The following is a 12,598-nucleotide window of genomic DNA, read 5'->3' on the forward strand; positions in this document are numbered from 1 at the left end:
GGAGCTGCCTAAAAAACTTTGTGCTAACTAGGCAACTAATACCTCATGTATCTATTAGAAATGCTGTAGCATCCATTACTGAAAGATGAAAGAAAAGGTATTTGATGTTTTCTAATTTATAAAAGTATACTTGCTTGTCTTAGTAAGTGAAGCACCTGTAAAGGGAAGCTAACCATCTCTATACACCTTCCGTGACCACTTACTTCACCGAAGTTATCAATGTTAGCAGCCTGATCTGTATTTCTTCCCTACTTATCTTCTAGCTTATATAATTATTTATAAACATATCACACATTTGTACTGGTTTTATTTATTTTTACCAATATAAAATTATACTATATGTATTACTTTGCAAAAAACATTTCCTAAAAATGGACATTCCTTCAAGTCTGCAATTTTTTATGCATATATCTACATACATTTTTATAATTTTATATAAATAGGATCATATCAAACACTCTGAGCTACTTTTAGGACACTCTTCCCTTCTCTTTCTTTCTGCCTTCTTCCTCTCCCTCTTTTCTCCTTCTTTCTCCTACTCCCACATCCCTGGTGTAATTGTGTTTCCTTATCAGCTTTTCCCCTTGCTCTTAACCTCTGGATCATACATATGCATACACATACACATTTCCATAATTTTATTCATATCTTTTACCCATTTAAAAATTCTTTATCCCTGCTGGCCAATTTGTAGAGCTTGTTGTATATTGTAGATATAAATTACATAGGGGGAGGAAAAGAAAAATAAAATAAGATGAAAACAGAAAGGGAGGCAAACCATGAGACTCTCAACTGAAGGGTTGCTGGAGGGGAGGTGGGGGGGTGAGGTAATTGGGTGATGGGCAATAGGGGGGCACTTGATGTAATGAGCACTATGTGTTACATGCAACTGATGAATCACTAAATTCTACCCCTGAAACTAATAATACACTATATGTTATCTAAGTTGAATTTAAATAAAAAATTTAAAAAACTACATTGGTATTTGAAAACACTTTTTCAAATAAATTACTTGTTTTTTTTTTTTTTTACTTTTGTGTGACAAAATAACATGTTGAGTTGTTTTATTTTTGTTTGTACTTTTTTTAAAAAAAGATTTACTTATTTTAGAGAGAGAGAGAGATAGCAGAGAGGAGGGGCAGAGGGAGAGGTCAAGAGAAGCTCAAGCAGACTGCATGCTGAGTGCAGAGCCTGATGGCGGGCTTGATCTCAAGACCATGAGATCATGCCCTGAGCTGAAACCAAGAGTTGGAGGCTTAACTGACTGTGCCACCCAGGCACCTCTGTTGTGTACTTTTATTGTGTTGTTGTTAAGAAAGTTCGGTCTTTTTTTTTTCTCTTTATATAGTATCTGAGGTTTTCAGATTGGTTAAGAGGACACCCCACAGCTCCAGGTTGTATCCTGCATACAGATAATGTTATATCCTGAATTTTCTTTTAAGTTTTTATGGTTCTTTTTTACACTGCAGCTTTATCCATCTGGAATTTATTTTTAATGTGGTGGGAAAGAGTCCAACTTTCTTTTCTTCCAGATGGAAAGCTAGTTGTGCTAGTACCATATGTTAAAATGCCATTCTTTTTCCAATAAATTGAAATATTTCTTGTGTCATATATTACACTGACAAATATTGGGGCCTGTTTCTAGAATCTAGTTCTCTATTCTTTCTGGGGATGTCTTTTTCAGTTTTTATGCCAATACCATATTGATTTCATTACAGCAGTTTCAGGGCATGTTGTTACCTGGTAACAAAACTCTCCCTCCTCCACATTCTTCTTATTTTTCAGTTTTCTTATTTGTTTCTTCTGTCAAATGAGCTTTAAGATTATTTTATACAATCTCTCCCATCCCCAATTGAGAATTTTAATTAAAATGGCACTAAATGTGTATATTAACTTGAGGACAACTACCTTTTAATGATAAGAAATCTTCCCTCTGCCAGAAAAACTGATCAACCCATCTAAATGTTAAACTACTTGCATCTTATCTGACTTAGGCACATCTATAATTATGCTAAATAGAACCACAGAACTTATCTGTGAACTAAAGCCACCTACTGAAGAAATAGCTAACTTCCTTAATACTTTATGTTACATTTCAGTTGGCTCTATGTTGGCTTTCATTTGTAGTACAAACAACATATGATTATTGCTGGGACTGTTGCTTTTTCATCATCCTACCAGAGCGAGATAGCACAAGCTGGGTGAAGGACAGAGGGAGAAGCAGGCTCTCCGCTGAGCAGGGAGCCTGATATGGGACTCCATCCCAGGACCCTGGGATCATGACCTGAGCCGAAGGCAGACACTTAACCAACGGAGCCACCCAGGTGCCCCTACGTTAGATTTCCAAACACAGATTCCCACTCTGGCTACTTCTTTAAGGTGTAAGGCTGCTCTGGCTGGAGTATCTGTAAATTCCAATAGCATTTTGCATCATTGTAGAGTCCACCTGGTCCTGATATTTGACAAATAATCTTTCTCTGGCCTAGGCAAAATTCATTTTATTCTCTTGGACTCTAATAATTTTGTGATATATTTTTCTAAAATTAGTTATTCTCCTTTGGTATTGAACTGGGAGGTCCTTAAGTGTACATTGTCTTTGTATTCATTATACAATTACAGTGATTTGGCTTTTTTTTTTTTAATATCATTGATGATTGGATTGCTTAGCTTTGTAATAATTTCATTCCATAATGAGCTAGATATTTTTACATTAAATTTCCTTACATGGTTGCCTGAATAAAGGCTGTGTTGATTTAAACTGGAACTGTCCTCCAGCAGCATTTACTCAGATCCTGGAAAAGTTTTTGTCTTTTAATTAACTGAGTGTTTTTATTTTATTATTTTTTAATTGGAAATTAATAGTTATATAACTGTCTGAATTGTTCTTTGTCTTATTTTGTTTTGCCTTGGTTTCTAGAAGATTTAGAATTAACTTTGGTGCTATATTGAAGCAACTACCTCTAGATTAGGCTTCTGATCAAAGTATTTTCCTAACTCTCTTCTTATTCATTATTGGCAGGGCTAGTGTTATGGGTGTGCAATCTGTGCAGCTGCATGGCGCCCTGAACTCAGAAGGGTGCTATCCTTGCTTCTGCCTTCAATGTCTTGACATTCTTAATAATTTTGTCTTTGAACTTCTTACTAATTTTGTCTTTGCACTTACATTTTTTTTTTTAAGATTTTTTTTTTTTTTTTTTTAATTTGACAGAGAAAGACACAGCGAGAGAGGGAACACAAGCAGGGGGAGTGGGAGAGGGAGAAGCAGGCTTCCCACAGAGCGGGGAGCCCGATGCAGGGCTCGATCCCAGGACCCTGGGATCATGACCTGAGCCGAAGGCAGATGCTTAACGACTGAGCCACCCAGGCGCCCCTGCACTTACATTTTTAAGTAAATTCCAGGGGACAATGGAGCATGCATGCGAGCAGAGAAGGTAAGAGCAATATCCTCGTCTACTCCTCCTTGCCACTACATTCGTACGCTTCATTTGCAATGCCCCACGAGCACAGAATTCTAGTGCACTTAGGATGCCTGGGAGCTCAGCAAAACTCAAAGGTACAAGGACAAGATAAACATGTTCCATTTACAACTAAGTAAGCAAGGGTCCTTATATTCTTTTGAACTAGAACTTGCTTCAAATTCAGAAAGAAAGCGATAGCATTCTAAGAAATATGAATGACCATGCCACTCTATCATATCCTTTCTCAATTCTGTTATTCCCCTCTTTTAAACATCTAATTATGTTAAAAAGGATGACATAAAAGGAAAGAGAAGGATAGGAACATTCACAGTTTCTTTTCCTTTTAGTCCTTCTTCGTTCATCAGGAAGTGAAGGTAGAGAGTATTGGTAGAATGTGCAGGTATCAAGAAGTAAAATGAATAATAAATGGTTTAGGTAGTTTTGTGCAGCATTTTCACTACTGTGGTAAGAATGAAACAGATATGCATGTACAAGCTATGAAGTATTAATTGGGTACTTTTGTGTATTGTGTATCTTTGAATTCAAAACTGGCTTGTACAATATAAAGATGAATGGTAATATTTATGTTCCTAATTAAAAATTTTTATTCTTTTTTACTTAAAGAAACATTAACAAAAGTACAAAACACTGGTAAATTGAGAGAGACCACAGAAGAAAGAAAAAAGCTCTATATTTTAGAAACTTTAATGTTACTTTTCCCCACCTTTTGCACATTGGGCCCCACATTTTCATTTTTGTGTGGGGCCCTGCAAATTATGTAGTTAGCCTGTTTATGGGTTTTGTTTTTAGCTTTCTTTTAATGTGCCTTCAGCAAATTTCTTTTGGAAGGAGGCAATTTTTAAATAATGAAGATTCTGAAGTATATACTCATAGCAGATCATTTCTCCATATGGAATGTGCTTATATGAATGTAGCATTTTTCCAAGGATATACTAGAAGCTAACATGTTAAATTATTGTATGTTGAAAGAAGTATTTATACATTTTTCAAACTACTTTTATTATTTATTTATTTATTTATTTTAAAGATCTTATTTATTTGACAGAGAGAGACACAATGATAGAGGGAACACAAACAGGGGGAGTGGGAGAGGGAGAAGCAGGCTTCCCGCTGAGCAGGGTGCCCAATGTGGGGCTTGATCCCAGGACCCTGGGATCATGACCCGAGCCGAAGGAAGACGCTTAATGACTGAGCCACCCAGGTGCCCCTCAAACTACTTTTAAATTGAGCAATGCTTTTTTCTTTAGGAGTAAACTCATCATTGATTAGCTTACTTTCTTAGATAATTCTTTTATAGAATACACTCAACCATGGCTATTGTCCTTTTAAAAACATTCTAATCAGTGATCAATTTTGATTATCATTTTGCTTACTATGATTGATTGATTTTGTATAGTAAAGTCATAGTATACATAACAGTATCCTTCTGGAAACCTACCCTGATAGAGGGCCTAAATAAATTCAAGTTACTCAGGTTTAGTTCAGACAGGGAAAAAAAGCAATATTAAATTGCAAGAAGTTATCTAGAGATAATTGGCAAAAATAAGCTTGAATTCTACTGGTTTTAGAAGTGCTCTGTGTTTGCAGCTGATTTCATGTGTCTCTCTTCTCCATGACACCTTGCCCATGTGTTTGAATTCTTAAATTCCTGAGTCCTCTTCTAATCAACAAAAATCTCTGAATCTTGTTTTCTTTGCCCTGGTAGTAACTAACCATAAGTTAGATGGTGGAATGACACTATCTTTCATACAATGAATTATGGGGGTTCTCCTAAACTAGCATGTAAGATAATATACAGTAATATAATATAGGAAAAATCCCTATCATTTGATATATTGTGATGAATCATACTCTATTTCTTTTTTCTTTTTTCTTTTTTTAAAGATTTTATTTATTTATTTGAGAGAGAGAGAATGAGAGAGAGAGAGAGCATGAGGGGGGGAGGGTCAGAGGGAGAAGCAGACTCCTCGCAGAGCAAGGAGCCCGATGCGGGACTCGATCCAGGGACTCCAGGATCATGACCTGAGCCGAAGGCAGTCGCTTAACCAACTGAGCCACCCAGGCGCCCAAATCATACTCTATTTCTAAAGACCCGTGTCCATGCTCTAAACTCCAAACATACATTACTTCAAAGACAGACTATTCTATCCGTGAAAAGATTGTATCCTTGACTATTGGTCAATATTTGGTATCTTTTTTACAAAAAATAATTATAATTCAGTAATGAATATATTAAACATTAACTTTCTGGGGCTTCAAAATAACTTTAATTTCTGGTAGATGTTTTATTTGAACAAAATCCTGGGAACAGTTAAATACCATTTGAATCCTAGAATAAGAGAACTCTAAGGATTATGAACATTCACAATTTAGGTGTATTTCATCACAGAGAAGGGAAAAGTTGTTTTGAACCATCAGCATTGAGATGGGAAAATGAAAGCCCAAACCAGGTGTGGGATGGGATTCAAATGTGAAAAAAGTGAGCAGACTGCTAGAGCTAAGAAAAGTGAAAACCTATGGGACATAAGGGGATCAGAAGTCTGCAGGACTCAGCCAAAAGAAAAGGCATTGGAGATGGTGTTGTTTCCCATTTATTACCCTCCTTGATCTTTGGAACAGCTTTTAGTGGTGTATCGCCAGGAAAATGAATCCTTTCTGTACTGCAGATGCTGTATGACAGTGTAAACGTGAAGTCTGCTAATATAATTTTTATATTTGTTTAATCAACACTTGAAGAAATATTTTAAGGTAAAACAATGGGACGGGGAGTAAGAACTGATGGTAATTCTTAAGGATAAATCCCAATTAGAACATTATAAAGACAGGGGCGCCTGGGTGGCTCAGTTGGTTAAGCGTCTGCCTTTGGCTCAGGTCGTGATCCCAGGTTCCTGGGATTGAGTCCCACATTGGGCTCCCTGCTCAGGGAGGAGTCTGCTTCTTCCTCTCCCTCTGCCTCTCCCCTGCTTGTGCACTCTCTCCCTCTCTCTCTCAAATGAATAAATAAAATCTTAAAAAAAAGAACATTATAAAGACAATAAGGAATAATATGCCAAAGCAAATAAATGGTGTGTAAGATCATTATTATTCTTTCCTTCCATATATAAAGTACTTTCTTTATCATAAAAATAGAGGACTAAAACGAAAAATTCTTATTTGATGTGAGTCGTATATTGGGAGGGACTTTGAAGACAATTTCATCTAATCTCCAATATAGTAGAGGAAAATCCCATAAACACTGCGCTGTAGCTACATCAGAACAGGACAAAACACTTGCTTGCTTTGTCCATTTTGTCAATGAACAGGCACATTGGGTTAGCATGACTAGCAAAAATAAGGTAAGCTGAAGATGTTGGCTTCATTTACACAAACATAGCCTCATTTATGATAAAAAATTAAATAGCAAACTATCACTGCAGTTTGAATAGTATCTTCATCATGTAACTACCAGTAAATGACTACCCTTCAAAACTGAACCCAAGGTCTTTAAAGACCAAAAGTACTCCCAAGAATAAATATATTTCTAAATTTTTGAAAGTAATAAAGAGAATTATTATGATTGATTATAAAACATCCCCTGATGTCCCTGTCAGAATAAGACTGAATTGTCCTGTTCAGCATGGTATTTCTTATTTCATAATAATTTAGGAAAGTATGATTTGGTAATAAGGAGTTTTGCCATTAGCTGATGAATTTAACAAGACCAGATGAAAAGAAATTTACTGTCAATGATGTAAAAACTCTATTTTTAAAGGTACTCAAATATAACATATTTTAAAAGATTTTTTTCTAACTTACCTTTCAAATCATGTTGAGATTCAATGGTCTGTTGTAGCCCTTTTATCATATTATGAAGAGTAGCACATTCTAAAATATGAAAGACATATTTATCTGAAAATTATTTGCTTTCATTTTGGAACTATTGTCTCAAAGTTGAAAGACTTAAAATACTTAATTGACAATTATGAGATCTTAATAAAGCAACCAGCTATCTCAAAGTAAATAATATAATAAGTACCTTTTAATTACCCTTTAAGTCAAATGCATTCTGGGATTTGGTCATGAGTTTTCTATGCACAATAAATTCAGCATTGGAGGGATCCCCAGCTCCATGTGCTTCAGCAATATTTGCTGTAGAAGGAAGGTATACTTGGACATGTTTGGGGGCCTTCACCGTAAGCATTTATGCCCTGTCATGTGAATAGAAGCTTTCAATATACTCTTGGTTATAACTAGCAATAGCTAAACCTTTGGTGGGTAGCAATAGGGATGGAAACTTCTGTAATTCAAACAGTCCACTTGGCTGTAAGCTCCAGGTATCAGTTTTGTTCACCATTTCTCCCTAGTATTTAGAGTAGTCGTGGTCCATACCAGGCACTCCATAAATATTTGTTGAGTGATTGATTGATAGACAGGCAATATTATAGTAAACTGAAGCAAGAAAGGGGTAAGTGGAAAAGCTCTGGCCTGAAAATAACATATGTTATATTGTTATTCTAAGTGCTTTGCAAATATTGAATAAGTTAGCCCTCCTAACCCTATGAGGTAGGTCCTAGTAGTTGCCTCATTTTACATATGAGGAAATGGACACACAGAAGTTTAGTAAATTGCCCAAGGTCACACTTATAACTAGTAAGTGGTAGAGCTACAACCTGAACCCCACCAGTCCTATGACTTAACTACCTTACTACCACAAAGAAGACTAGCTCAGGAGTGTCCTCTAGAGTAAAGAGTAGGTTGGAGGCCCTGGAAAGAGGGCAGAGTCAGAGAAAGGCTCTTTTTGATAGTTCTTGCTATTGCATTTTTACTAGAAGTTTAGGGGGCACAGGTTGCACTAGTTTAAGTTTACAATTACACTAGCTAAATATATAGTGATGAAAAGTCCACAAAAGAATAACTTAATATCTTTAAAATATTAAAACTTTAAAGTTTAAGGACAATTTCAACTTTTTTTTTTTTTTTTTGTAGGACAATTTCACCTTTATGTGCGTGGCTTAACAACTAATAAATATTGAGTCTTACTCTCTTTCATTCAGTTTTAGAGGCCCAAGATGGATATTCAGATGGATATGCACTAATATGGCATACTGACTGGCTTCCATTATAGTTGGGCATCTGTTTTGATGGTTAAATATTAAATACCCTATTTGTATCTAATAATAAAAAGATATCTAGGTATAATAATAATAATACCATTTATTGTGTGTTCATTCTGCCAGGCATTATGTTAAGTGCATTATAAACATTACCCCAATTAGTATTCACAATGACACTTAGAGGTTGGTATTATTGGCCTGATTTTACAAAGGGAGGCAGTCGTCCATAGAGGTTTGGTTACTTGCCCAGGATTCCAGAGTTAGTAAATGGAAGGTATGGACTCGAACATAGGTTTTCCCCATTTCAAATCCTACTGTTAATCTTCTATTCAATACTTCCTCAGGAATTATAGGATATGCTGATGAAACCATGAAACTTGGAGTCTGAGGGACTAGAATAGAGTTTCCTTTTTCACTCTCTAGCTATGACACCCTATTTGAATTTTATATTCTCCATCTGCAAAATAAAAGTATGGGTAATATCCATTCTCCCTCACATATAAGACTATTCTCATATATATGACTGTTCTGACAACCAAATGAGAAAACAATACTTTCTAAATTTACTCACACATATTCAACATTGTTATTGTTTTTTCTTTCCTCTACCTCTCAGCAATTTGTATATATCTCTTCCGTCCATTTCTCACATTTCATTTTAGTTATTCGTGGCTTCTCCCACTAGATGGTGAACTCTTTCAGGTAAAGATCATATCTTATTAATTTTGATATTTCTTGCACCTAACATGGTGACTATTTCATAGACGTTCGATAGTATTTTTATTTATTGACTAAAGGAAAGAACTAATATTGTGAGGGGAGAATGCAAAACTCTGTCTTTCAATTAGAGGTCCTGCACTGAGTCTCCATGTACTTTCTTCAACTAAGGAAAGTATTTTGTAGAAGTTAAAAGCTTTATGCAGATATCAGGTTCTACTATTGTGGTTTTTCACTCCTCCATGTATCCCCTCTACCATCCCTCCCATCTGCTCAAAGTGTCCACCATCCTCCATTTTTTTCTCTTTTGGTATTCCCCAGTAATGGAATGATGGTTAAATCACATTTGACATTGCTTACTTCATATGTTGCTATGTTAGTTGCTACAATTAGAAAATTAAGGGAGTGCCTTTCTGCGTCAGTTGCTGGAGCATGCGACTCTTGATCTCAGGGTTGTAAGTGTGAGCCCCACCATGAGTATAGAGATTACTTAATATCTTAAAAAAAGTTAAGGAGGCATAGACCCTGCCATCACTTCTCTTTGTGTCTTTTAGAGGAATAAATCCAGCAATTCATGAACTATGGTAGCTAAAGTTGTCTCAGTACAGTAGACCCTTGAGTAACTTGGGGGTCAGAGGTGCTGACTCCTGTGCAGTTGAAAATCTGAGTGTAACTTTTGACTCTTCAAAAACTTAACTACCAGAGCACCTGGCTGGCTCAGTTTGTAGAGCATGTGACTCTTGATCTCGGGGTCCTGAGTTTGAGCCCCAGATTGGATGTAGAGTTTACTTTAAAAAAAAAATAAAGTTCAAAAACTTTACTAATAGCCGACGGTTGGCCGGAACCTTACTGATCACATAAAGTCCATTAACACGTATTTTGTGTTATGTATTATAGCCTTATTCTTACAATAAAATAAGGCTAGGGAAAAGAAAATGTTACTAGGAAAATCACAAGGAAGAGAAAATATCTTTCCAGTATTGCACTGTATTTATGAAAAAGCATGCACATATAAGTGGATTCATGCAGTTCAAACCTGTGTTGTTCAAGGGCCAACTATAATCAGCAAATTGAAAACAGAGCCCTGAAACTGAAAGTATACTGATTTTTAAAAAATGTGTATTTTCAAAATATGAACACGAGGTGGCTCTCTCAACACTTCTTTTTTTCCCCAAAGGAAACTGGCTCAATAAAAAAATTGTTCATAAGGTGGAATATCATTCATTATTTTAGAATAATGGCTTTTAATTCTCTTTGCAAACCTTTACCCACATCATTTCTGTTGGATTTTACAATGAATACTATCCTATCCAATTCTTCTAAAAGTTAAGAGTTCAGAATATTAAGCTACTTCTTATACTGTATAATTGAGTAAATAAGTGGTTATTTTGAGCTCAAATTTAGGCTCTACCATTAACTAGCAATTTGAACAGTAACATCTGTTTCACAAAGCACTTGGAAATGTTGAATACAATTATGTATGAAAAGGATTTTTTTTTTTTTTTTTTTTTTTAGTACTTGGCCCTCAATACTAATATTGCTATCATCTTGAACTGGCACAGAAATTCTTTATCTGGTATCAAATGTAGAAAATAGGGCGCCTGGGTGGCTCAGTTGGTTAAGCGACTGCCTTCGGCTCAGGTCATGATCCTGGAGTCCCAGGATCGAGTCCCGCATCGGGCTCCCTGCTCGGCAGGGAGCCTGCTTCTCCCTCTGACCCTCCCCCCTCTCATGTGCTCTCTCTCATTCTCTCTCTGAAATAAATAAATAAAATCTTTAAAAAAAAAATGTAGAAAATACAACATCATGGTCTCGTTCTTTATTGTTGAAGAAATCCAATCATATACGTAGTTTGTTCTTCCTCTCTAAGTGAACTAGTACACGCTTGGATCTATAAACTGTTATTCCCACTAGTTCTTTTACTTCGTCTGTGTATTATCCAGTGAAAAGGCCATTAGATTGAGAATAAGTAGAACTGGATTTTTAAAAAGTGTTTATTTTCTCAAATAATAAATACACATGAAACACAATAATATAGTGAAAAATGATTATCTCTCTAATCTCTGTCCCCAGACTAATCAGTTTCCCTTCCCCCAAAGCAAGCACTGTTACCAGGACGCTGATGCTGTTTATCTTTCCAGAGATACACAAATGCATAAGGGAGAGGGTGTTCTGTGTGTACAAAGATATTTTTATAAAAATGATAGCATGCTGTTGTGAACATTGTTGCTTTCATTTACTGTATCTTGGAGATTATTCTATATCATATAGAGAGCTACTTTATTCTTTTTATCAGCTGCTTAGTATTTCATTAAATACATATGCCATAATTTATTTAATCAGAGGAATGTCACATTTGGAAAGGTCTTCTCTGTACTAAAAAACAAACACACAAAAACCCCACAAAAACCCATATTCTCTTCTATTTTTTTCTGTGGTTTCATTTTTTCTCACCTTTAACTTTATATTTTAGTATGGCTTTATACTAAATACATATCCTGAAAAATCAGGAAGGTATTATAGAGAATTGCCCAATATCCTATGCCCAGTTTCCCCTATTAACATCTAACATTAGTATGGTATGTTTGTAATAATTAATGAACCAATGTTGATACATTATTAACTAAAATCTATGCTTTATTCAGGTTTTCTTAGTTTTTACCTTATGTTCTTTTTCTATTCCAGGGTTCCATTCACAATACCACATTACATTTACTCATCATGTCCACTTAGGGTCCTCTTGGGTGTGATAGTTTCTCAGAGTTTTCTTGTTTTTGATGACCTTGACAGTTTTGCAGAGTGCTGGTCAGGTATTTTGTAGAGTGTCCTTTATGGGGATTTGTGTGATGCTTACCTCATGATTAGATGGGGTTATGGGTTTTTTGGGGGAAGATCACAGAGGTGAAGTGCCACTTTCATCACACCATATCAAGGGTACATACTATCAACGTGACATTAAGTTGACCTTGATCGTTTGCCTTAAGTGACACGTCAGGTTTCTCCACTGTATAGTTACTCTCCACCACCCTGTTTTCCATACTGTATATTTCACACAGTGAAAAAAGTCACTCTACACAACCCACACTTCATGAGTGGGGCATTCTGATTTACCTCTTGAGGAAAAACCACTTACATAAGTTATCAGGAATTCTGCAGAAAAGATGTCTCTTTTCCCTTATTTATTTATCTGTTCTTATCAGTATGGGCTCATAGATATTTATTACATACTTTGGCTTACAACCCAATATTACTTTATTTAGTTTGTTGGCCAAATTGTCTCAGCTTTGCCATTGAGAACTCTTTCAGTTG

At 35.8% G+C, this 12,598-nt stretch overlaps 1 protein-coding gene across 10 annotated transcripts in view; it reads right to left on the bottom strand.

Annotated features, from left to right (window-relative positions):
- The window catches only part of CCDC152 (coiled-coil domain containing 152), a 55,384-nt gene that overhangs the window by 13,999 nt on the left and 28,787 nt on the right, over window positions 1-12,598 (bottom strand). For 9 of the 10 annotated variants that reach the window (XM_064596753.1, XM_064596752.1, XM_064596747.1 and 6 more), the window contains one exon: window positions 7,275-7,343. The exons of the other annotated variant lie outside the window; for it this stretch is intronic. In XM_064596753.1, the coding sequence (XP_064452823.1) occupies window positions 7,275-7,343 (69 nt within the window). The remainder of the gene's footprint in view (window positions 1-7,274; window positions 7,344-12,598) is intronic. 10 annotated transcript variants of the gene reach the window in all.

The sequence above is a fragment of the Mirounga angustirostris genome, unplaced genomic scaffold (assembly GCF_029215605.1).
Source record: "Mirounga angustirostris isolate CCGP_5_RB_7025 unplaced genomic scaffold, mMirAng1.0.hap1 SCAF_7, whole genome shotgun sequence".
Classification (NCBI taxonomy): Eukaryota; Metazoa; Chordata; class Mammalia; order Carnivora; family Phocidae; genus Mirounga; species Mirounga angustirostris.